This window comes from Gracilinanus agilis, chromosome 3 (assembly GCF_016433145.1).
Source record: "Gracilinanus agilis isolate LMUSP501 chromosome 3, AgileGrace, whole genome shotgun sequence".
Lineage (NCBI taxonomy): Eukaryota > Metazoa > Chordata > Mammalia > Didelphimorphia > Didelphidae > Gracilinanus > Gracilinanus agilis.
Genome location: NC_058132.1, coordinates 226,371,008 through 226,398,776, shown reverse-complemented (window position 1 = coordinate 226,398,776; position 27,769 = coordinate 226,371,008). Strand labels below are relative to the sequence as shown.

The window sequence follows — 27,769 nt, the reverse complement described above, 5'->3', positions numbered from 1 at the left end:
TAAAAAAAGATAGAAGAAAAATTTGAAAAGAAAATGATAGGAAAAAAAAAACTTGGAACAAAAACTTGCTGAAGAAAACAGTTTCCTAAAACAGGAATTACAAGACCTGAAACAGGAAAATAGCTCTCTTAGAAAGGAAATACAAAGCCTCAAAGAAGAAAATAGCTTCCTAAAAATGAGAAGCAAACAAATGAAAGCCAATGACTTGAGAACTCTTTCTTACCGAATAGGGAAGAAAGAAGGGGAGGTGTGTGAGGAAAGATCCTGAGGACCAGGGTCCTAATTTTTATTCTTACAGAGGGAATAAAAAAGAGGGGAACTAAGGGAAAAGGGGTAAACAGAAGCAAAAACATCTATGAATAGAGAAAGCTTAAAAGGAGAGAATAAGAATAAATAAGAAAAAAATAAGATGGAGGAAAACATACAGTTAGCCTAACTTTGAATGTGAATAGGATGAACTCACCCATAAAATGGAAGAGGACAGCAAAGTGGATTAAAAGCCAGAATTTCACCATATGCTGTCTACAAAAAAATAATTTAAAGCAGGGAGACACACAGAGTAAAGACAAAAGGCTGGAGCAAAATCTACTATGCTTCAGCTAAAGTTTAAAAAAGCAGGGATAGCAATTATGATCTCAGAAAAAGCAAAATTGAAAACTGAGCTAATTGAAGGAGATAGGGAAGGAAATTGCATATTGATAAAAGGAACTATAGGTGATAAAATAATATCAATATTAAACATATATTCACCAACTGGCATAGCATCCAAATTCGTAAAGGGGAATCTTCCTGATTTACAAGAGGAAATAGATAATAAAACCCTATTAGAAGGGGACATTAACCTTCCCCTCTCAGAATTAGATAAATCAAACAAAAAAAATAATTAAAGAGGTGAACAGAATTTTAGAGAAGTTGGACTTGATAAGACTTCTAGAGGAAATTGAATGGAAATAGAAAAGAATATATCTTTTTTTTCTCAGCAGTAAATGGCATCTTCACAAAAATCAATCATATAACAAGATTTAAAAACCTCACAACCAAATGCTCTTTTGAGACCAAAAGGATGCAAAAAAAGGACTAAAAACTAAATAAACTAAATAAACTTTATATTAAAGAATGAGTGGGTCAAAGAACAAATCACAGAAGCAATCAGCAATTTCATTAAAGAAAATGACAAGGAGACAACATATCAAAATTTGTGGATGCAGCCAAATCAGTAATTAGGGGACACTTTATATTTCTAAGTGCTTACATCAAAACATTATTGATTAGGGAAAATATAAATTAAAACAACTCTGAGACCATCTTACCCCTATCAGATTGGTAAATATGACAGAAAAGGAAAATTATAAATGTTGAATGGGGATTTGGGATAATTGAGACACTAATGCACTATTGGTGAAGTTGTATACCAATCTAGCCATTCTGAAGAACAATTTGCAACTATTCCCAAAGGGCCATAAAATTGTTCATATTCTTGACTCAAAAATACCATTATTAGGTCTGTATTCCAAAGAAATTTTTTTAAAGGAAAAGGACCTATTCAGGCAAAAAATATTTATAGCGGCTTTTTTTTTTTTTTTTTTGTAGTGGAAGAGAATTGGAAATTAAGGGGATGCCCATCAATTGGGGAATGTCTGAACAAATTTGGGAAATGGTTAAAATGGAATTCTATTGTGCTATGAGAAATGATGAACAGGAAGAGTTCAGAGTCAGGAAAAACTTATACAAACTGATACAGAGGGAAGTGAACAGGCTCAGAACAATGTACACAGTCACAATATCATCTGATGAACAACTGTGAAAAACACAAGTATTCTCAATAATACAATGATCCAAGACAATTCTGAAGGATTTAAGATGAAAAATGCTATCCACCTCAAGAGAAAGAACTGACAGAATCTGAATGCAAATCAAACCCATACCATTGTTCGTTTAATGTTTTTCATGGGTTGTTTTTTTTAATGTCTCCTTCCAATACATGATAAATATGGAAATAAGTTTTATGATATAGTACACATATAAACCATAGGAAATTGCTTATCATCTGAGGAAGTGGGGGAGAAGATAGAGGAAAGAGAAAAAATGGAAGTCAAAATGTTAGAAAATAAATGCCAAAAATTGTTTTTACATGTAATTGGGGAGGTGGGGGCCATTACTGAAGTTGTTTTTTTAAGTAGTATCAATTAAGTTTCAAAGTAAAGGAAAAAGAATAGATTGCAATTTACACTTAAAAAGATGTAGCCATTAGGAACTACTTGCCTTTATTAACTCTTTCCTGGTTCTCCACCCCACAAAAAGTCAAAAGTTTGTGTGATTCAAGTAACAACAAAAAAGTAAATTAAGTTTTATTAGAACATCTAATTAGTTTTACAAATTAAAGTTAAGTACAAATCAGTTTAAAAAGAAATTTTCAAATAGGTGTGTGTTTTGCAATTGGAAATATTACTGTAAATTATATTAGACTCCCTGATTCAGGGACGGATACTAATTGGAATAGATTTCAAACAACTTGTCAAGAAGAAAATGAGACTCCTACTCATTTTTAATAGATTATGCAGAAGTGCTAGGCAGGATTTGGGGCTAGATCCACTTAAACCATATAATGCAGAAATTGTTAATTCTGTTTTTGTTAATCAATTGCTGATAGGAATTAAATGCCATCTCTATATTTTCCTCTCTAAGTGGCATAAGAAAAGTATAGATGAACTTAGGGGCATTGCCATAGAGATATATTAGAACTACTCAATATCACAAAGCTGTAGGTCAAAGAAGGGGAAATTAGTTTGGTTTAAAATTCCAAAGCAAGTTTACAATTTGATTTTTGGAAATGCCTAGCTTCTTGCCCAGAAAAAGAAAAGTTTATTTAAGGAAGCAACTTGGATGAAAGTGAAATTTAATTTAGAAAAATGCTTTGTGCTATTTCTGTGGGGAAAAAAAAAAACTTAATTGTTCTTTGGATAAAAAACAGGGTTTGGTAAACTATTAAAAGAGTTTTATAACTGTTTGTTGCTGAGTCATTTTCAGTTGTTTCTGACTCTTCATGACTCCATTTGAGGTTTCCTTGATAAAGATACTGGAGTGGTTTGTTGTTTCCTTCTCCAGCTTATTTTATAGATTGGGAAACTAAGACAAAGAGGGTTAAGTGACTTACCTGGGGTCACATTGCTAGTAAGTTTCTGAGGCCAGATTTGATTTCAAGAAGATGAGTCTTCCTGACCCCAGAACCAGCACTCTGTCCACCCTATAGTCGCCCCTTTTTTAATTACTAAGAATATCTTAATGGGATTTGGGGAAGTTTACAGCCAGTCAGGATTAGGTTCTACAGGATAAGCCCCCCTCTCTCTTTTTGAGAGAAAGATGAAATGCTAAGTACTTTCATCCCCTAGAGAACAAAATTACAACTAATTAGTAATAATTCAACAGAGTTTAGTTGTTAGGGGTAAATGAAAAACTAGTAAGTTAAAATAAACTGCAATTTAGGGAGTAAAGGTTTTAGTAAGTCATTGGTTTGTTTAACAATATGTGCTAAAATTATAAAGGAGAAATTCAGTAGAGTGAAGATTAGTGTGGAATATAATTGAAACAGAATTTAGGAATGGAGCAAGTTAAAACACTTTAAAAGAATATGAAGGAAATAAGGGAAATAAGAAAGGTGTAGTTTTTGAGATCATTAAAAAGGTTTATAATGAGAAGAAGGAAGAAAGTATTAAGCATATTATGCATTAGAAAGGTTTGAGGAAGGTTTGGTGTTTCTTTGAAACAAGGCTACAAAAACTTTTATGCGTTTATTCTTCATGAACTTCTAGTTATATATCTGCAACATGGAATCATTTGGAGTTAGAATACTAAAATCTTGTCCTTGAAAGACCATTAAAAGTGTGTATTTTAATTGTTAGGTGAAGAATATAAAAACCTCCTGGACCCTAACATAGGGGAAGGTTATCACAAGATTGCCACTTTTAAATCTTTGGCAAGAGCTGATCTGAGAGTAGCAGGTACTATAATGTGAAGTACTTGAGAATATGTGGCACTAGAAGAAATTTGAGATTTTAACTTTGTAATTGTAAATCTAATTTCGATGTAGTAAAAAGTGTGTCCTGAAACTAAACTGTAATGCAATTAAAGCAAATTACTGAAAGATTACAGCTCTGAAACATATAAATCAAAAATCCAATCTCTGCAAATTTGTTAGCTTTGTGATTTTAAGTAATCTCATCTCTTCCAAAAAAAGGAAAAGCATCTACTTGCACAAAAATATTTATAGCTGCTCTTTTTGTGGTGGCAAAGAATTGGAAACTGAAGGGATGTCCATCAACTGGGGAATGGTTAAACAAGTTTTTCAGGTATGTTTGTGTCACAAGGTCAAATGTCTCACCGCTTCAAGAAAAATGCTAGAGGTTCAAAGGGAGTAACATCTATGAACTGCCACCAGTGGATATCTGTACCTGAGGAATAGCTCAGGGGCCCTGGAGGCAGGAGGGAGCCTTGGAAAGACTAAGGGAGGACCCTCTTAGCTCAATTTCCCATACAAGAAATTTTCCTACCTAGTGAATTCTGAGCCTGGCTATGATATCCTATCATACAATTGGCTGCCTATATGACTCTTAGCTGAAATCAAACAGAAATAAGCCTGCTTTATCTTCTTATACATGTGTTGACTCACTCTGTGCCTTTAGCCTAGGCATGGAGGACCAGGAGTGATGCTGTCCCTGCTTCTTCCTTTCATAGCTAATCACTAGGGCATTATATTTTCAAAAATATAATGAATTTCATTATTGCAACACTTCTGCACCACTAGAAGATGAAAGATTTTAGTGTTTTTCAATTTGGAATTATAGTCATTTCCATAACCTAAACAACTAAACAGATGAGTATTTGAGCTTGTGATCGGTTTATTAACACTATAAGATAAGATCCTTGAGATAGCTCAAAATGATATGGGAATAATTAGATAATGATGCAGAAGTTTGTGGGACCAGGATATAAACCTATTAAGGAGAAAAGTTAAAGTTGGAAACATCTGTTTTGTTTTAAGGAAAAGAATTTAAGTGCAATCAGTTATCTAAGATAGAAATAATTTATGAACTATCTTGTGTAAGTTAACTCAAAGGCAAATCCAATTTGCCTCAGGCTTATTTACTTTAGGATTAACACCTGAGTGAAGGACAAGCATATTTTACTATGGACAATTTATTTGATATACACTGTTCTCTGAATACAATTTGGAATGATTTAGTGTTATTTACACATCCTCTTCCAGATCTTTGTTACAGAGTAAATTCAGCATCTTTTAAGAAACTATATTTATGGAGCCATTGAACCTAGGAATAACGTTTATTCACAAGGAGAGTTACTACTTATGTTTTCATGTGTAAGATTAGCTCCTTATCGGTATCTGGTCCTCCTAAGGAAGGCACTGGAATTACATAGGATCTTTTTTTTTCTTTTCTCTCTTTTTAAAAATTTTCAAATTAAAAAAATTTTTAATTAATTTTTTCAAATTTTAAATTAACATTTTTTCAAATTAAAAAAATTCTAAATTAAATTTTTTCCATGGTTACATGATTCTTGTTGTCTCCCTCCCATCTTCCTTCCCCCTTAAGAGAGTTGACAAGTAATTTCACTGGGTTATACATATATTCTCACTCAGAACCCATTTCCATATTATTCATTTTTGTAATAGCATCTTTTCAAACCAAAACCCCAAATCATATACCCGTATAAACAAGTGATAAATCATGTTTCCCTCTGGATTTCTATTCCCACAGTTCTTCCTCTGGATGTGGATAGTGTTCTTTCTCCTAAGTCCCTCAGAATTGTCCTAGATCATTGCATTGCTGCTAGTAGCAAAGTCAACCACATTTGATTATCCAACAATGTTTCAGTTACTGTGTACAATGTTAATGTTCTCCTGGTTCTGCTCATTTCACTCTGCATCAGTTCATGGAGGTCTTTCCAGTTCTTATAGAAAGCAAACAGTTCATCATTCCTTATATCACACCAGTATTCCATCACCATCAGAGCGCCTCGTTTTTTACTAGAACTGGACACACAGGATTTCAGTTATACTCAATTGGCAATCAAAAAAAAAAAAATAAAGACAGAAAAATAAAAAAATTTAATTATGTTTCCTAAATCCGCTCCATTTTTACAAGTGGCATAAAGTCTCAAAGTTCGCTCAATCATGCTCATTCTTACTCTAACAAGCTTCAGTGTGATTCATTTCATTGTTATGCAGCAAATATTAGCTCCCACATCAGTCTTTGTCCTCAGTTCCCTCTTGTAATAAGTTGTGTCTACATGAGAGTAGTGCTTTTCTTTGTTTCATTAATGCAATTTAATTTCCCAAAGTACAAAAGTAGTGATGCTGGTAGCTCTGATAAGCCTAAGAAAAGTCCTAAAGTGCCTAGATATTGCTGTATAAGAAATACTTATTAAATAATGAAGTTTGCGATCATGCAATAATTTTCAATTTGTGTGAAGGGTCTTAGAATGTATAGATTATATAAAACTGTAACCAGAGTGCAATTTTTTTTGAGAAAGCAACAAGTCCAGATTATCATATTTGTCAAAAGTAAATCATTCTAATGGGATATATAAGCCTTAGGCAAGTAGGTGGCACAGTCCTGGAGTCAGGAAGACTCTTCTGCCCAAGTTCAAATCTGGCTTTAGACACTCACTAGCTATGTGACCGTGGGGAAGTCACTTTCTGTTTGCCTCAGTTTCCTCACCTGTAAAATGATCTGGAGAAAGAAAATGGCAAACACTCCAGTATCTTTGCCAAGAAAAACCCCAAATGGGATCACAAAGAGTCCAGCATGACTGAAACAAATGAACAACAATAAATAGTGTCCTTGAGCATGATCTAATAAGAAGTTCTAAAAACTGGGTTTAAGACTTTCTATATATAAAGTGATTTTTCTTCACCTTGGCACAAACCAGGCCTTTTCTGGGTTGTTTTTTAATGCTTAACTTAAAAGGCTTTCAGAGTTATGTCTTCTGCCACTTTAAAATGTTTAGTTTTTGACTTCTCAGCTATTATGTGACTTTCTTAAACATGTCAACATAACAATTTGCTCATTTACATCACAGGGCAGTTATAAGTCATGAAAGTGAAGTTTTTCCCTGTATGCAGCTTAAATCCAAAATAAAGAATGAATTAAAGCAATAGTATTCTTAAATTAAATGAAAATGGACTCAATACCAATTTAGAAAAGCATTCTTAATTTTCTATGTACATGTCAGCTTTAATATCTTCCCATTTCAGATACTCAGAAAAGGATTCTTTTGGTACTCCTAAACATGGGTCTCCTTCAGCCCAGACCAACTTTGCGTCTCCCTCCACCCCTTCCCCAGCATATCTGCTCTTCTCATTTTTGTTTTTCAGAGTGCTATTTCTACTTCCTCATGCATCTCTTGGGGGAGGCTTAGAATTTCAGACTCCAAACATGGTGTCCTACTGTCATTGATGAGAAAAAAATGTTTCTTATAAAATCTTTTAAAATCATTTCCATTTTTTATGTTTACCCTCTTTCTAGTTTAATGCTTAAAGGGGCTCAAAATTGTTTTGCTTAGCTGGAACTCTAGACAAGCTTTCTATAAATTTGTTTCCCCCTCCATTCTTTTGAATATGCTAAGAGTCAATGCTGATCATAATCTTCTACAACCCATAAGGGTTTATAAACAAATTTATATCATTTATTTAGCTTGCATTTACAAAGCACTTTAACGTTTATAAAGTGCTTTACAAATATCACCTAATAGAAATATCAATAATATTACAAATATTTTTTTAATTAGAGTTAGTCAATAAATTCCGTTTCAGTATCTCCCCACTTAGTTCCTAACTGGAATAATTCATGTCATCAGAATTTCATTTTAAATGGCTTTCCATTCCTTTAAGATAACTTAATAGTAATTTTAAGCCGTATTCTTTTTTTAATTCTTTTCAATCTATTCTCTCAAAATAAATGAAAAATTTTAGACAATGCCCAGATTTTCTTTGCCTCTCCAGCACAAACTCTTAGCTGCAACAATTATTTCCTCCCAAGATTCCCACCATTTTGATATTATCATTTCTCCACTAATCCTTACCTACAAGATTGATAAGATTTATTCCTCTAGTCCTTTTGTTGCTTCAAAAGCATATCTTATACCCAGTGGAATTGCTTGGGAAGGGGGTGGGAGGAGAAGAGGGAAAGAACATGAATCATGTAACCATGGAAAAATATTATAAATCAATTAATTAAATGAAAAATTTTAAAAAAAGCATATCTTATGGGGCAGCCAGGTGGCATAGCGAATAGTCAGTCAGGGTCGGAGATGGGAAGTCCTCAGATACTTCCTAGTTGTGTGACCCTGGGCAAGTCACTTACTCTCAATTGTCTAGCCCTTACCGCTCTTCTGCCTTGGAACCAATATAGTATTGATTCAAAGACAGAAGGCAAGGGTGTTTTTTTTAAGCATATCTTACTATATAATGCTTTTATTAATTCTGTTCCTTTTGAATAATCTTTTCTGTAGCGATATTTCAGTCATGAAACTCATGCATGTGATAACACTCTAGAGTAAATAGCACTAGACTTGGAGTCAGGAAGACTTGGATTCGGATCCTTCCTCCAGCACTTACTATGTCTCTGGAATGTTATTTAATCTAAGTCTGTTTCCTTAGCTGTAAAGTGAGGGGGCTGGACTAAGTGATTTATGGTTCCTTCCAGTTCTAAATCTATGATCCTATCAATTCTCTGCCTTATGATGTCAAATTTGCCTTCTTTCATTAAGATCTCTGATTCACTCCTCTTGTGAATTATTTATCCTCTCTACAATATTCTTTTTATTCTATGTATTATCTAGGCAGTAGATACATATTGTGATAATTGGATTAATTCTACACTGCCCATCTTTAGATTTAATCACCAAAGGTGAGAGCACCTTCCAATTCTGGGAGGTTCTAACCCATGTGTGCTAGAGTGAGTAACCAATCAGAATTGAGGCACTGCCCCCTACGCAGGCTAGGGGAAGGCACTGGAAGTGACCCATATGTTTAAAAGAGGGAGTTGAGTGAGTGAAGCTTCTTCTGGTTTGGCGAAGGGACCTGAAAGAGCTTTGCTGGTTCATGACCGAGACTGTTCCACGCGGTGAGTTTAAAGACTGAATCTTCCTGAACTTCTATTAAGAAACTTCTTTTTATAGACTCTGTGAATGAATTTTGCTCCATTCACCTCCGGGCCTCAAGACCTTTAGCCCTCGGCTGAGGGTTAAGATCTACCTGGACTAATTAGTGGGGTAGATTCTTATTTCCTTACTTCCTTTCTCTCTTCTCATGTAAATAAATTTCCATAAAAGTCAATGTTGATTTGAGATTATTCTTAATTGAGGATTGATAATAGTTCAATCCTCTGGTGACCATCTTTAATATACTGAACCCATAAAACCCATTTTTCAACCTTACAATACACACATACATTGTACAGGTAATTTTTTCCCTCTTCCTCCTATTTACACTTAAATTAAAATTACAAATTAATTTTTAAATTTTAAATTTTTAAATTTACAATTTAAATTCATCTTGACTTATTTGCCATACACTTCCATTTGACCATATTTTTACTGGTCCTTAGATACACTTCATCTTTACATAAGTGCCCATCAACTAAAAGCTGTAGTGCAGAAATTCCATTTTCTGGTGCCATTTTCTTAATGTCCTTTTTATAGTTCAAATGTACCTTCATTTCTGAAGCCTGTTCTTTTAATGAGATATAATGACAATAATACCAATTATACTCTTTAATACCAATTATACTCTTAAGGTCTTCAATTCTTGCCTAGGCCTTCACAATTTTTAGCAATGATTTTTAGATATTTAGTAATATTTGTTTCTACAGGAATCATTAGAAATGGGTACTAAGGAAACCCAGAAGAAAAACATGATATATTCCTTGTTTATAGGGGAATAGGATTTGGTGTTTTGGTTTTAAAAGATTACTCTATTACAAAAAATGAATGATGGGGGCAGGGGGGAGTGAACACTAACCATAATACCTGCCAAGACTTGAAAAGATTTCCCTCAAAAACATTTGAGATTTCAGTTTCTTCACCTGTACAAATGAGAGGTTAAGACTAGGTGGCTTTGAAGATCTTTTACCTCTAAATCTCTGGTTCTACATTGCAAATAAATGTCTTGGAAGACTGCATCCCTGCCTGTTGTTTAGGTCAGATCAATAAACGGCTTTTAATAGTCCTTTCTTAATAGATTTAATAGTCCTTGGCAGAAAGTTGCCAATTGCCACTCCTTGTCTCTTTTTCTTCAGACTGCTATTGGATGACTTCTCTCCTCTCTTTCAAGCATCTTTATCTGTGTCATTAGAGAAGATGCTACCTCCTAAGATGGTCCATTTCCAAACTAGGGAATAAGAATCTCAAACCTAGACAGCATCAAAGGCCTTTCTGTCATCTTCTCCTCTCTGCTCTGCCCCAAATAGCAGGAAGGATTCCCCTTTCATCTTCATATAGTCTCTTCACATGTTTTACCTTTGAAACGATTATGCCATTATTTTAAGAAATAATGCATTTAATTTAAAATTCCTCACACTTGCTTAATAATGGCTTTTATACCACTTCTCCCAAGAAGTCATTGTTAGTAGCATGCTATAGCCTCCTCACTCCCACTAGGTATATTTCCATTGACCTTTGGGTTCACTATAATTTGTTTTTCTGAGAACTTGGTGTTCCATGATTCAAAGCTATAGGCTATTGCTAATGGAAGACTGTTGTTCAAAAGATGGGCTTTTGCAGCAGCAAGCAGTTAGAGATCACCGACAGTACTGTAATAATTAAAATTAGCCAGGCAAATTAAGAAACTATGATTGGTTCCTGAGATGTGATGTGTGAGAGTTGGTGGGTGGAGAAAAGAGCTTATAAAGTCAGGCCAGGAGCCAGTCTAGGTCTTCTGGCTGGAGCCTGGAGGGCTGAAGGAATCCTTGTCAGAGTTTAGCCACAGGCCCATCATGGCGGCCAATAGATTAGAAAGCTAAGTATCTCTTTACCTCTTTCCTACCTTTCCCTCTCTTTACTACTACTACTTTGATTTAACAAATTAAATTAAATTTAAATTTAAAAAATTAAATTCATTTTAATTAATTAATGATGGGGCAGTATTTAGTTATTTAATGTTTGGTTTTATTTATTTTTGATTAATTTTTATTATTGAAACAAAATTAATAACATTAATTTAATTATTTAATGTTTTGTTGTTTGTCGACTAACTAATAATAAACATATTAAATATATTATATAATACCATATATGAATATATAAAAATACAATTATAATTTTTAAAACTTAATAGTTATTAAGCTACTATCAGCCTCATAATTTTAACTATAGTAACATACAAATTCCCAAATATTTGTTTGTTTTCTTTTTAAATCCTTATAAGAATGGATACAAGTAAAAAAAATTTTTTTTTAATTTTAAAAAATAAGAATTGATACAAGTATCAAGTTTAGATAGAATCAATTTTAGGCAGAAGATCGGTTAAGGGATAGGCTACTGAGGTTAAGCGACTTGTTCAGGATCATACAGCTAGGAAGTGCCAGATATTCAAATGAGTTTTATTTTTTTTTAACTTTTACAATCATTTTTAAAAATTAAAATAATTTTTAACCAATTACATGCAATAAATTTCCACACAAGTTTTCCTAAGTTATATGATTGAATTTATCTCCCTCCCCCCCTTCCCTTCTCCTTCCAGTGTTGGCAGGCAATTCAATCCAAGTTATACATGTATTATCATGCAAAACATATTTTTCCATATTATTCATTTTTACAAATGAATAATATAAAACAAAATCCTAAAACGTAGACCCAAATAAACAACTGAAAAATCCTATGCTTTCATCTGCACTTTGACTCCTACAGTTCTTTCTCTGAAGGAGGATGGCATTCTTTGTCATCAGTCCCTGTCAGAATCCTCAGATCTTGTATCCAAATGAATTTTAAACTGATCTCTTTTTCCCTACTTGCTTCCAGGCCCAGTTTTCTTACTGCTTATTTCAAAAGTCTATCCAAGATATACATCTTTTGCTCATTAGTAACTTTCATTTATCTCTCATTTTAGAAAATATCATAATTATTTACTAATATTCTCCCCATTACTGAATCCTCCAAAACCCAATCAACAAAGCAATCATACCTGGAAATATCTGCATCATTCTCTACCCAAAATCCATGCACGCCATAGGATTGATAAGATCAAAGAATTAGACTGTCTGTATGAGACAGACTTTAGAAATCAGTTAGAGATGGGGAAAACTAAGTGAATTGTCCAAGGTCAAACAATAAATGGCTGAGGCAATATTTGAGGTTGGAGTTTCCTGACTCCAAGTTCACATTTTATCAACTAAGCCTCATTTCCTCCTCTTTTCTCTAGGACCAAGATACGTCATTGCAATTAATCGACAACATTTTAGTGTCATTCTCACTTACATTATTGTAGAAATTGCGCCGACTCCCTTGGTTCTGTTCTTTTCACTCTACTCCAATACATATACATTTCTCCAATTTCCTCATGTCATTCTTTACAGCACAATAATATTTCATTTCATTTAATACCACAATTTGTTTAATCATTCCCTAGTTAATAGGCATCTTCTGCCTATAATTAATTTAGTGCTTGTTAATTATCTGACTGGTTTCTAGTTTTTGATGATCACAAAGATGATAATGCTATGATGCATATCTGTTAAATTGTGGAATTATTGTTGACCTCCTTGCCCAGGAGCTGGATGGCTGAGTCAAAGGAAATGGACAGATTAGTGACTTTGAAAACATACACGTTGACTGATGAATTCAAAGAGTGTTTTGCTCATCTGGCTAATAAATATCAGAGTCTGGACAATCGGAGTTCTTTATTCCACTTGCTTTTTTATTCCCTAGGGTGCATCCACACAGATCAATGTTGCACTGCTGGGAATTTCACTGAGAAAGTGTGTAGCTTTCCAGAGTTCAAGATACAATAATATGTGTAAAAAGGAGTATTTGGAGAACCTTGTCATTGATAGATAAGGAATCCTGGTGACATGACCAGTAAATTTGAAGATTAATAAATTGAAATGAATAAATTTTGAAGATTAATAAATTAATAAATCTTTCCCTGGAGGTGTTAGGAGCTGGGTTCAAATCTGGCCTCAGATACTTCTTAGTTGTGTGACCCTGGGCAAGTCACTTAACCCCCATTGCCTAGCTCTTACTGGTCTTCTGCCCTGGAATCAATATACAGTATTGATTCTAAGACAAAAGGTAAGGGTTTGTTTTTTTTTAATCTTATTTGATCCTCCTGTTGGGGTTATTGTGCTAGCAAGGTGCTATTAAGATCCCAGTTTTATTCATGAGGAAACGGAGGCTGAGAGAAAATTAAGTGAATTGCCCAGGGTCCCACATCTACTAAGTATCTGTGACCAAATTTGAAGTGGAGTTAGGAAGCCCTGCACACTATCCACTGTACCATCTAGCTGCCTTTGGAGGTTTAGAATATTGCAAACATAAGCAGTTAACTGTTTTTCTTGGCTAGATGGAAAAGCGCATTTGGTATGTTTAAGGAGCAAATCATCAATAAAATACATTTTAAAAATAAAATAAGGGGAAGGAAACAACAAGAATCTTGTAACCATGGGAAAAATTAAAATTAATTAATTGATTAATTAATTAATTAGAAAAAATTAAAAAGGAAAATGACCATCCAGTTAGGACAGTGATTCCCAAAGTGGGCGCTACTGCCCCCTGGTGGGTGCTGCAGCGATCCAGGGTGGCGGGAATGGCCACAGGCCACTTTCCTATTGATTGCTATTAAAATTTAAAAAAAATTAATTTCCCAGGGGCTAAGTAATATTTTTTCTGGAAAGGGGGCGGTAGGCCAAAAAAGTTTGGGAACCACTGAGTTAGGAGAATCTCATGTCTGATAAAAACCAGCAATTTCCCTTTGGCATTGAGACTAATAATGCTGACCCTTTATTTCTTATCCAACTAAAACCCTTACCTGTCTAACTCTTACCATCTGATCTGGATTCTTTTGAAAGATCTGAGGAAATCTCAACTCTGTCTTATCTTGCAGGCACTTTTGAATAATAAGGGACCCAAAATTGGTATTTTTCACATGAAAGGGTTACATTATTCCTGTGTGGAACAACAACCCTAGCTACCTGCTGTCCTTGGGATTTTTTGTGCTGGCAAGTTCCCATCATAGATCAGATGATTTAGACATGGAAGAGACCTATTACTACTTTGATTTAATAAAGTTAGAAAGCTATTAGCAGCCTCATAATATAATTTTAATTATTATAGACCTAAGGAAACTATTGGGGTTTTTTTGCCAGTGACTCAAAAACTGCATTTCTTTCAGCTTCACTCTACACCTCTCCTTTGCCTAAGGCAAAAACAGCTAAGAGGAAATTGGTTGGTCAGTTTTTAAAAAATGTTCAGTGTTTCCTTACCATGGAAAGCAAAGTCTTTTCTCAAATATGTCTTGTCCTCTTATAACATCACAATGACCAGTCAGGTCTATAGTTTACCAACCTAAAATGAACTTTCTTTACTTCAGAACACACACACATATTAATCAGTAAAACCTTGCAAATAACAGCTTGACAAAAATGTGAAATTACAACACTCAAATAAAAAAGTTAATACCTAGAATAAAATGCATCTCATTACCATCACCATTAAAAACTACCTGCTGTTGATATGTAATATTTTACACATTAACCATACCAAAACTGAGAAGAAAAGATTAGAATTTTAAGGTTATAAATTTCTGGACCTCCTTTAGCCTCCTGCTGGATATTCACATGTCCAGATCGACAGCTCCTGTCTCACCTCTTCAGCTTTTGGGAGGAATTAACTGTTAATACAACTTTATAGACATACAATATAAACAAAACTCCACAGAAAATTGAGAAGAAATCCAGAGCTTAAGTCCTTAAGCTTCTATAAGAAACTCTTCCACAAAAATTTATAACCATTTAAACCTTAAACCATGGCATTTCAATTCATGAAGAAACTTTCTCTATTTTAATTGACTTAAAGCAAATACCCAGAACTTCAAATGAACACTCCAGCTTAGCTTCCCATTCAAAGTTTTCAGCCAGCCATTCACACATCTGAACTACACTCTCTTTACCCTTATTTCTAGCATAGACACTGCTTTACTCCCGCACACATGCACCAACACACACATACAACACACAAACCTAGCCATGCGCAGAGTTTGCAGCCAGGTTGAACTAGACTCCATTTTGGCCAATTTACCTTAGGATCGGATTTGGCTACCATCTGCCATCTTAACCAAACTTTTGCCTGCACTAGATTCATATCTTGAAAATATATAATTTGGGGCCATATTGTTAGGTGGTTCCTCCAGCTGCCCCCACCTCCTCCTGGGGACATGGCCTTGCTATTCCCCATTCCAGCAGCCCCCAGGTAGGCTCTGGTTTATGTGGTTCCTCTGTGCAACAACAAACCACAGCTTAAGCCCCCTTAATTAAAGAGTGGATCACTTCCAAGTCCTTTTTTCCGAGAGCCACTTACCTGGCCCTTCTGCTAACTGGACTCCTATCTCAACCCCAAATGGGTTGTGTGGGTACCTCACATCTTGGGGTCCTTGTTAGCAGGGTGACTCAAGCAGCTGGGACTTTGGAATCTCACTGGGGCCTCCATTTGTTGACTAGGAAAAAAACAGAACTAATAAATAGTCAGAAAAACCACTCTTTAATTAAGGAAAGGAGTTCAGTGCTAAATTAGGCCTCCACATAGAGCTGAGCACCACATGCCCATGCAGAGTGCCAGAGTCCTGAGGCTTGAACTCTGGTTGCTCTGGCTAGATTGGATAATTCCAAGGAGCCATTAAGGGTGGGAAGCTTAAATACCTTTCTAGGGAAAGATGGGGAGGAAGACTAAGGATGAGAGGGATAGTTGATTGACTTTATAATGGTAACAAAGGAAAATGAGGTAAAGGACTTTGGGCTAAGGGGAGAAACCATTGGGACAAAAGAGATAATTTAATACCAGATGGGATTAGCCATCCCTACATAAACTACTTTAAGGTCTATTGTTAGTCTGAGACTTGGAAGTTGGATTTTCCCCTTAGGGAGAAACTCTCATGTGACAAGGTCAAACCTGGGGCTTTCACCTTTAAGCTAACTAATCTGGGGGTCATCCAATCTTACTAAGCTATAAATTTAGTGTCTTCTAGATTCCATGTTGACACAAGAAAGGATAAATAGTTTACCCATGGTTACACAGATAATTATAAAAGTAGCAGAGATAGAATTCAAACCCAAGTTCTATATTTCCTAAGGCAATGTTCTTTTCACTATACCATGCTTGGATGTCTGATCAGCCATGGAATAATTCATACCTCTTCCTCTGACTTAGTTGCTTGGCTATCCTGTCATTAAATCTTACTTTTGGAAAGCTATTTCTGTGTTTGCATAAAAGTATCTCAGTTTAAGAACATCTCACATAAATCTAACTTCCAAAATGGATGTAATTAATTTCATTCTTATTTATTTTAAGGCTTCTTTAAACGGTTCCCCCTAAATCCTTTATGTATGATTCATGTGATTTTCAGAAATAGATTTCATCAAGCAATTATTAAGTGGTTATTCTTCTGCCTGAAGGGCTTTTTTCATAGAGCATTTCATAAGGCAGTTTTACAGTGTTTAGAGCATTGGAATTGGAACTCAGAAAGACCTAGGTCCAAGCTATGTGACCCATAGAAATCACTTTAACCTCCTAATTATCCAGGCTTGAAATTTTAGCTCCTCTCTCTTTTCTCCTCCCTTCTTTTCTCTCCCCCTTTCACCCTCATAATTCATATCCTCCCATCTCTCATCTACACCCCATTCTTTACATTGACACTGCCATGTTGGGGCAGGCCCCCATGAGCTCAAAGTCCAGACTGTAGATTGATCATTCTGAGCCAATTCTCTCCCATTCTAGTCCATTCTCCACTCAGCCTCCAAATTGATCATCATTAAGCACAAAAAAATTATAGCAACTCCCTATTACCTCTAGGATCGAGTATAAAATCCTCTCTTTGGTTTTTGAAGCCCATTATAACTTGTCCTTTTGCCACACTGTCCAGTCTTACCTTACTCTTCTCCACACACTCTGAGATCCAGTGACACTGGCCTTCTGGCTTCTTATTCCTCCCAAGCTACCCTCCATCTCTGGACTTGCCTTTCAAATGGCTGTCCTCCAAGTCTGGAATATTCTACCTCCCCCCCCCCCCTTCTCTCAAGTCTCAGGTAAAATCTCACTTTCTATAAGAAGTCTTTCTTGATCTACCTTAATAATAGATTCCAACTGAGATTATCTCCAATAGTAATCTCTATTTATTTATTTATTTGTTTGTTTGTTTGCTTGCTTATTTATTTATTTGTTTATTCATTCATTCATTCATTCATTCATTCATTTATTTATTTGCTTATTTGTTTATTTATTTATGTTGCAGGTAACTACTTGTATATTATCTTCTCTATTTTGCATTTTTTGTATCTCCTAGAACTTAGCACCTTGCCTGGTTTCTAGTAGGAGCTCATAGCAGGAGCAGCAGGTCATCAAACATAAATGATTGCTGACATCTTGACTTAACATCCTTGTGCCTCAGTTTCCTCAGGAATAAAATGAGGGGTGTTTGTTTAAATGGCCTCTAAGGTTCTTTTCAGGTCTAAACATAATAGTTTTATTTATTACTGTATATATTAAAAATCGATTTTTAAAGTTAATTCAGTCTCAATAAAATTCAATTCAATCAAAAGTCCAAAAGAAGTAATACTTAGTTTTGACTAGGAAATACTCTTTAAATATACATTTTATATTTAAATTTATTTTTATATTTTGTATAATATTTATATTTTGTAAATGTTTTATTCTTATCTTTAAATTTTATATATTCAATTTATATATATGTAAAAACAATAACTCACATAAGTCATCAACACTTCTATACGTTACCAACAAAATCCAACATGAAATAGAAAGAAAAATTCCATTTAAAATAACTAGAGACAACATAAAATACTTGGGAGTCTACCTGCCAAGACAAACCCAATAACTCTATGAACACAATTACAAAACACTTTTCATACAAATAAAGTTAGATCTATACAACTGTTAAAACATAAATTGCTTATAGGTAGGCTCATAAATAAAAATAAGAATTCCACCTAAAATAATTTACTTACTGACATATCAAACTACCAAAAAATCCTTTTATAGAGCTAGAAAAAATAATAACAAAATTCATCTTGAAAACAAAAGATCAAAAATATTACAATGAAAAAAATTGCGAAGGAAGGTGGCTTATCTATACAGAATCAATCTCAAGCTACATTAAAAATTAGTAATTATCAAAACAATCTGATTCTGGCTAAGAGATAGAGTGGTGGATAGTGGAACAGATTAGGTATATAATATGCAACTGATAATGATCATATATAATCTAATGTTTGATAAAGCAAAGATTCAAACTTTTGTGACAAGAATTCACTATTTGACAAAAACTGCTGGGAAAACTGGAAAGCTAAGGATGGATCAACATCTCACACCATATACCAAAACAAAGTCAAAATGGGTATATGTTATGTTAGATATAAAAAGGTGATACCATAAGTAAATTAGAGGAGCATGGAATAGTCAACGTGTCAGATCTATGAATAAGGGAAGAATTTATTTCCAAACAATAGATAGAAAAAACATTACAGAATGCAAAATGGATAATTTTGATGACATTAAATTAAAAAGGTTTTTTTTAAACAAACAAAACTAATGTAGCCAAGATTAGAAGGAAAGTTGGAAACTAGGGGGCAGGGGGATTTTATAGCAAGTTTCTCCAATAAAGGCTTCATTTCACAAATATATAAAGAACTGAGGCAAATCAGAATGAGTCATTCCCCAAATGATAAATGATCAAAAGAAACAAGCAATTTCAGATCAAGAAATCAAAGCTATCTATAGTCATGTGAAAAAAAATGCTCCTAAGTAGAATTGATTAGAGAAGTGTAAATTAAAACAACCTCACATCTATCAGATTGGCTAATATGACAGAAAAGGAAAATGACAAATGTTGATGGGGATGTGAAAAAATTGGGACCCTAATGCACTTTTAGTGGAATTGTGAACTGATCCAACCATTCTAGAAAGCAATCTGGAACTATGCCCAAAGGGCTATTAAACTGTGCATACCCTTTGACCCAGCACTACTAGTTCTATCTCCCAAACAAATTTGTTAAAAAAGAGAGAAAGAAAAAGGACTTATATGTAGAAAATACTTATAACAGCTCTTTTTGGGGTAGCAAAAAACTGGAAATTGAGGGGATGCTCATCAATTAGGGAATGGTTGAACAATGTGGCATATAATTGTGGTAGAATACTATTATGCTATAAGAGATGCTTTCAGAAAAATCTGGAAAGAATTACCTTAACTGATACAAAACGAAATGAGCAGCAACAGCAATACCATATGAAGATCAACTATGAATGACTTAGCTATTCTCAGCAAAACAAAGATGCAGGACAATTTTGAAGGGCTTATGATGAAAAATGTTATCCATTTCCAGAGAAAAATCTGATGGGAGTCTGAATGCAAACTGAAGCATATTATTTTTTTTTCTCCTTTGGTTGGTGTTTTCTTTCAAAACACAACTAACTTGGTAATGTTTTACATGTCTGCACATGAATAACTTATCAAAGTCCTTGTTTCCTCAGTGAGGGAAGAGAGGAAGGAAGAAGGGAATCTGGAATTCAAAATTTTTAAAAACAAATGTTAAAAATTGTTTTTACATGTAATGGGGGGGGGGGGTAAATAAATGAAGGTAAGACTTCCCAAATCTCAGACGACCTTAAAACTACAACCAAAAAAATTTTAGTCAGGGTTTTTTTGGTTTTTGCTATTGGTGGTTTTTTGGTCCAAAAATTGTGGTTTTATGGGTGGGGAATACCAGTGTGGAAACTCATTCCACTGAAACATATCAGCAACCCAGCATCTCATATGTAATTCATTGTCTTAACCAAGAGCTTAAGTGGTTTGCCCATGCCCTTTAGCTAGCATGTATCATATACAGGACTTGAACTCAGGTCTTTGTGACTCCAAGACCATTCCGGTAGCCTGCTTCTTGAAAAATTCAGTAAAGTATTTCCATAAAATTTGTTTCTTTTATGTTTAAAATATATTTAAAAATATAAACAAGTCAAAAACACGAGTCTAATGATTATCAAAACGTACTTTAACTATTTTATTTTCTTTCCTGGTAGGAGAGGAGACTGAAGCAGAGAAAATCCTACTTTCAGAAGAGTTTGCTTGTCTTTTTTTGTAGCTATTAAGGAGAAATGGAATGGGTTCAAGTATCAAGATGGCAAATGGGATTGATTCACATTAAATAATATTGCACAATCTCTATGACTTCTCTCTGACCTGTTTAAACAGATGTCTTTCAATATTTTTATTCCTCCAGAGGACCTATTATAGGAAGTATGAAATTGGGGTTGTGATTATCATATGTACTGATGTGCCTGGAGATCTGCTTTTAATTTCAAGGACAGACATCTTTAGTTCACAGATGTCAATGAAAAAGTCTGCAGAATTTAAGAAGTGGAAATTGACTCTATAGTGTGAATTTCACAGACTGAGAAATTCAGGAATCCAAGACAACCAAATATACTTTAAAATTTCTAGGGGCTCCACCTATTGGCTGCAAATCATGGGTGGTTCTCCACTTTGGTTTCTATTCTCTTCTCAGCCAACCACAAGCTCCTCCCTTGTTAAACAAGCCTCTGGCTTTTCACCCAAGGAGGTAAGGTAATTTCAAGGAAACCTGATAGTCCCCATTTTTTGGTATGGCTTGTGAGGAAACAAGTGTCCAATAAACTATTTTTAAAAGTGTTTAAAAGCTGGAAATAGTAGTAATAATCATTTAGTTTAACCCCCTTATTTTAGAGATGAAGAAAGAAGCAGCTTAAGTGACTTGCTGAAGTTCAGAAGGTTAATTCAGTGGCAAAGCCAGGGCGGTGAACCCGGGTGAGCAAACGCACTGGTGCTTAAGTTCACCAAGAAAAATCTGATTCTCGGGGATGAAAACAAAAGGAATCTGGTGAACACTGCCCCCAATCGAAAGCTAAGAGGGAAAAAAAAAATGAGGTTGCTGAGAGCAGGGCAGGAAACAAAAACTAAATGGGCTAGAAGCCGGTTGGCCCAAATATGGATTTATGAGACGTGTATTCATTCAGGTCTACCATTTCCTGGCCACCGACCAAAGAAAGCTTTTCTTTGCAAAGCAGGCGATTAAGGGAACCAGTAGTCTTTATTCCATGCTTCACGGAGACAAGGTTTTTGGAACGCAGGTCTCCAAGTGGTGAGACTGTTAATAAAGGATGCACCACGTTTGGAGAGATGAGGACAGGTTTTTGAGACAGAAAGGAAATGAACCAAAAACTGGCTTGAGAGAAATACTCCATTCAGGAAAGATTGGGAGGCGGTGGAAAAAAAGAGAGTTGGGAAGCACAGGGGTGGTGCGTGTGCCTGCTGGCGGGAAGTGGGAGGGAGAGGAGAAAAGGGAAGAGAACTGCAGCCCGCCTTCTGCCCGGGTCAGGTGTTCTAACACATCTGGATAGGGGTCACTTACATAAGGGTAATTGACGAGGTGGGAGGGGGGGGAGGAGGGAATGAACTAGACCAGATCAGCCCGCCTCCAGAAGTTTAGGTGCCAGGGGCAGGGCTCCCACTGGGAGAGCAAATTCCCCTCCCACGGATGAGGCAGGCGCACAGTTGCTAGGACCTCCTTGCGCGCGCAAAAAAACAAAAACAAACCCTAAAAAACGGGAAACAAGTACAGAAAAGAGCGGGCGAGCGAGTTTGCAAGGTTACCTGATAACGCCGCCACCTCCTCCCCTTGCACCGGGCCCACAGGGAGGAAGGTCAGCAGCTGCAACCAGAGCAGCCACAGACACTGGCCTAGGGGCGGCTGCAGCAGCGGCAGCGGCTTGGAGCCCCTCCGCATCCTGCGCCCGAGCACAGGGCAGCGGAGCCGCTTGCTCCTTCTCCTCCTACTCCTTCCGGGGCCTCTATTCAGCCTCTCGCTGCATTAGACAGCCGCCGGTGGCGTGCAACTACCCCGGGCTGTGGTAACGGAAGTGGAGAGAGAGGAGAAGGGGCTGGCTGGGGTGGGGGCTATCCAGCGAGACCCGCTGGGATACGGCAGGCCCAACCCAGGCCGCGCCCACGGCTGTTCTAGACATCCGCCGCCGGCGCTGCTGCAGCTGCAGCTGCTGCTTCTGGGCGGTTTCCACCTCCTCCCCCTGATCTCTGCACCGCCTCCCTCTGGCCCCTGGCTCTTCTGGTGACTGGCTCTGTTGCAGTCGGGGACTGTGTTGGCCCCAGGCTCAGGCTCGGCGGGAACCGGTGGTGTCCCAGCCAGCCGAACTATGCACTCTGAGCTCCTGGACCTGCCGATTATTTGCATTCCCGGGCTTGTCTTGGCCGGAACTTTGCCAGAAACGTTCCAGGAGGTGGCCCGGGGAGTTTAGCCTAGTACCCTGGGCATCTCTACGTGAGGGACCCTAGTGCCTGGTTCCCAGTGGCTCCACCAGACCTTCACCCTTAAAGCTAAACAGGCTGGTGGGACTGTGAACCGCCTAACACCTTGTGGAACCCCATTTCCACCCTTTGGGCAATGTGGCTTTTAGGTTCTGCTCTTTATCGTTCCGCAAGGGCACATTAAACCCCCATAAAATAGGAACTTAAAGCTCATCGATCAATCTCCAGTTTAATAAGTGTTGATTGATTATTACTTGCCAGACGCCATACTAAGCCCTGGTGATACAAAGAAAGGCAAAAGATAGTCCCTGCCTTCAAGAAGTTTACAGTCTAATGGGGGAGACAACAGGCAAACTATATACAGGATAGGAAGTAATTTAGAAAGGAATGGCACTGGAATTATGAGGGATTGGGGAAGGTGGGATTTTAGCTGGGACTTGAAAGAAACCAGGTAGGTCAGTAGTCAAGAGTAGAGGATGGAGAGCATTCTAGGCAAGGGGGACCACCAGAGCAAATGACAGGAACTGAGAAATGGAGGGTCCTGTTCCTGGAACAACCAGGAGGCCACTGAGGACAGATAGAAGAATAGCCGGAGGACAATAAGCTGTAAGAAATCTGCTACAATTCCCTCATTGAAGATTAGCAATGAAATGACTAGGGCCACACAAAGTGGCAGTGCCAGGGTTTGAACTCAGGTCCTCTGCATATTCTGAGCTCTTTTCTGTTATAACATAACACAAGACTATCTTCAGAGCAGTACAGTTTTCTGGTGAAATTGCTATTTTGCTGGGTTTATAACATCTGGGGGAGGGTACCTTTTTAAAGTCTAGCCATATTATATAATTTTTAAAACTGGGATATCACAGTAGAGAAAGGCAAAAAGAAACAGGTGATATCTTGAAAAACAAAGTAATTTTCATGGAGGTGTGCCTAGAATGGCAGTAGAGTGGGAGGCAGCAAGGCAATGTACCAAAAAATAAGGAAAGGATATTTAAAGTGCTTGATAGAGTGCCATTCACATAGTGGATGCTTGCCTAGTAAATATTTGTCGAATATTATGAATAGAGGGGAATGAATAGAATCATCCCACTACTCCATACATTATTAATAAATATACATATATATATATATATTTCAGAGACTATTTAGATAAACAATATTTATTATTCCATCATCTTGGATAAAGCTAAGTGCCAAAAGTTTAAAAATTAAGTTTTGAGCAATGAACCCAAAGTTTCTCCACCACAGATAAACTTTTAGAAGTGGTTATGTGGTGTAGGCTTTTTTTCTTCTTCTTAGAACAGATTTTGAACAAATATTTACTGAATATATTAAACATTGTGTTTAGTACAAAGAGAAGTAAGATCTGGTTCCCCTTCCTCAAAGGACTCAGAACCTAATGCAGTGCTTAGCTTCTACACTGGAAATCTTTGGTATATTTTTACTGATTACCAAACTTCCAATGTCAAAGGTCCTTTTTTTTTTTAAACCAGTTACTCTTTTTCTTTTTTTAAACCCTTGCCTTCCATTTTAGCATCAATATTAAGTATCTGTTCCAAGGCAGAAGAGGAGTAAGGACTAGATGATTGGGATTAAGTGATTTGTCCAAGATCACTCAGCTAGGAAGTTTCTGAGTCCATATTTGAATCCATGACCTGTCTCCAGGCTTGCCTCCCTATCCATTGAACCATCTAGCTGTCTCTAAAACCCAATTATTTTTTTAAGTGACTTTCTTTTCCTCTGCTGCTTATTTATTGATAATATATAAATTTTCCCAGTTTCCTTATACATCATTCCTCTTTCTGCACTCTAAAATCCTAACCAACTGTCCTTTTCTCTCTTCCTCCCACATAGGTCTCCATTCCTCTATTTCCTGTCTTTATGCTTTTAGAAATGCCCTCCTTACCTTACCACTGAGGCAAACAGGATTAAGTGACTTGCCCAGGGTCACGCAATAAGTATCTAAAGCCAGATTTGAACTCAGGAAGATAGATGAGTCTCCCTGACTTTAAGCCTGGCACTCTATCCACAATGCTGCCTAATTACCCATATTAATAGCACATATTAGGTGTTTAATAAATGTCGATTGATATTGGAGAAGTTAACTTCACTTCTATTTGCTTCAGTTTCCTCAACTGTAAAATGGGGATAATAATGATAATAATGATAATGATGATGATGATGATGATAATAATAATAATGCCTACTTCCCAGGGATATTGTGAAGATAAAATATTGTGCCTGTAAAGTTCCTAGCACAATGCCTGGCACCTAAGCAACTATATAAATGCTCTAGCTATTATTATTAATAAATTCCCTGCTCCAAAAGTTTACAGAATCTACACATTTTACTTGTCCAAAGTAGGGTGTTTGGTTGGGAAACACTATTCTAATAGGTCATTTCTTTCATGACATTCAAAACACTCTGCAGCCTTGCCTGACCCTTCCCAACCTTTTGTCCAGTCTTGCCTCATATCCTTCCCTTTCCCTTGTTCTAGGGGCAGCCTAAGCCACACGAGACTCCCTCTAGCATATACCCTGTGCTCTCACCCCTCTGCCTTTGTTCACCACCTTCTCATAAACTCTTTGTGGAATTCTTTCCAACCCATTAAAGGTCAATTAAAATGTACCATCTTCCAGGAGACCTTCCCTAATCTCCACTTGCAGCTGGGAATGACCTTTTCCTCGAAGCCCACTTAGAATTTTGCTTGGTAACTCTCTAATGTGTTTATTTTATAATGTACACTCTAACCTTTATGTTGGTGCTTTATCCTTAGCTACTCTCAGCAATGTAATGATCCATGACAATTCTGAGGGACTTATGATAAAAAATGCTAGCCATTTCCAGAGAAAGAACTGTTGGAGTCAGAATGCAGATGAAAGCATATGATTTTTCACTTGTTTATTTGGGTTTTCATTTGGGGATTTGGGTTTTATATGAGTATTCACTTAAAAAATGAACAATATGGAAATCTATTTTACATGATAACACATGTATAACCCAGATTGAATTGCTTGCCAGCTCCAAGAAGAGGAGAGAAAGGAGGAGGGAGACAGTTTGGATCATATTACTTCAAAAAACGTATGTGGAAATTTGTTACTACATGTAATTGGTAAAAAAAATTTTTTTAATGATAATCATTTTAAAAATAAATCAATAAAACCTGAACTTAAAAGCCTTTTTTCTCTCCTGCTTCTTCTTAAGGTCTCTCAATCTAAAAACCTTATTGGAATTATGGTGCAAAATTTCCTGTAACTCCTAGCATAGTCCTTTATTGCCACCCTACCGCCTCTTTAAAACACCCCAGGGACTCCACTTAGCAAAACAGTTCAGGAACTATGGTGGGGAGTTTCATTTCAGTGCTCCCATCCCAAAATAAATTGCCCTATTTGCCAAGCAAATCAATTTAGGGGCCAGCCTGAAAAAGGATTGAGTACTGATCAAAACTGATAACTTTTTCCTTATTTCCCACAGATAACTAAAATCAAAATATTCCCTATCACATCAGCTTCTGTCATTAATCTTTGTAGTTACTACTCTGTCAATTCTCTCCACAAAGACAAACTCAAGTAGTCACATTAACAAACGTTTATAAAGAGCCTAATAATATGTGCTTATACACATTAAATATATATCTAATAGAGAGAGAGAAATATATATGTAATATATAGAAATATAAATACAGGCAAAAAGCCCTCCAAGAGATTACATCCTAATAGAGAAAAATAAAAGGAAGCCGTAAATGGGCTTGGGTGTGGGGTCATGATAAAGGAAGTCTGTGGAGATGAGTCGGCAGAGCAGCCTGGAGAGGAATGAAGACTTGGTTGAACTGGCTTCCTCCTTGAATTGGAGGTTCTGGGAGGAAACAACCAATCAGTGGGAGAGACCACATGGTCAGGGGAAGCTGGGCTTCCAGTCTAAGTAGTCCAGGGGTGAGTAACCAAAGTGAAGAGGTTTTTCTGTGGCATGGAAGAGAAAGTCCTAACATGAGTCAGCAGGAGGCTTGGAAAAGAAGGACATATTTATCAGGACAAGTAAGCAGCCCATAGCCAAAAGTAAAATCCTTTACCAGGCACATTTGTGTGTGTGCGTGTGTGTGGTTTTCTTTAAAGACCAGGCCATATTTTCAGAATAAATTTACCTCTGCTATGAATAGAAAATCAGGTTTTAGAATCCACAGAGACAAACACCGTGCCTTGCCTAAATTTTGGATCTCCCTGAGTGTTTCACACAGTGCTTTGCACACAGTAGGTTCCTTAAAAAAATGTTGAATTGTGTGGATCATTTTGTGTTTTCTTTAGTCCCAGTTACCTTATACAAGCCTGGATTTTCAGCATTTAGAGACAAGCTGAAAATCTATAACAGAGCTGAGCTGGACCAAAACAAGGTTGAAGTCAAGATGTCAAGATAATCCCAGGAGATAAGGTATAATGTATCTGCTAAATCTCAGAAGCCACAGGGGGAACAATTTGGCTTTAGCATTTATTGTAGGGAGGTGGTAGACACCCATGAAGAAGAAGCCTGGATGAACTATGGTGAGGGGCAGTTGAATGAATGAAACATGAAAAAGCATACATTAAGAGCTTACCTGTGCCAGGCACTGTGGATACAAAAACAATGAGTCAGTTCCTATTTTAATAGGGGAAGACTACATATACCAGTGATTCCCAAAGTGGGTGCCACCACCCCCTGGTGGGTGCTGCAGCGATCCAAGAAAGCGGTGATGGCCACAGGTGCATTTATCTTTCCTATTAATTGCTATTAAATTAAAAAAAAATTAATTTCCAGGGGCTAAGTAATATTTTTTCTGGAAAGGGGGCAGTAGGCCAAAAAAGTTTGGGAACCACTGACATATACTGTGTATAGGAAAGTGGTTATCAGGAAAGGAAGATTTGGTCTAGGGAGACACAGGGGGGTTAGTTAATTCAGAGAACAGTCAGTTGACATCATTCCAGCAGAAATTAAAGTATTGATTAGATTACCGTTCCTGACATAAGAAGTGGAAAATTTGGGGTAAGTCTGAATGCAGTAGCATACTGTAAAATGGTTAGATTGAATGGTCAGATGGGATTTGAATTATGGTCTGGTCTGGGGCCACCTAAATAGAGTGCTCAACATTATCTGCACTCACTTAGCAAATGAGATAATTCAACTCCATGGTGGGAGTTCCAAAACTG

The 27,769-nt window shown here is 36.5% G+C and overlaps 1 protein-coding gene across 1 annotated transcript in view; it reads right to left on the bottom strand.

The window, feature by feature from the left end:
* Positions 1-22,055, bottom strand: part of NEMP2 (nuclear envelope integral membrane protein 2) — a 38,065-nt gene extending 16,010 nt beyond the window's left edge. Inside the window, 1 exon segment of the mRNA XM_044669693.1 lies at positions 21,923-22,055. Coding sequence (XP_044525628.1) covers positions 21,923-22,055 — 133 coding nt within the window.
* Between the last annotated feature and the right edge of the window lie 5,714 nt (positions 22,056-27,769).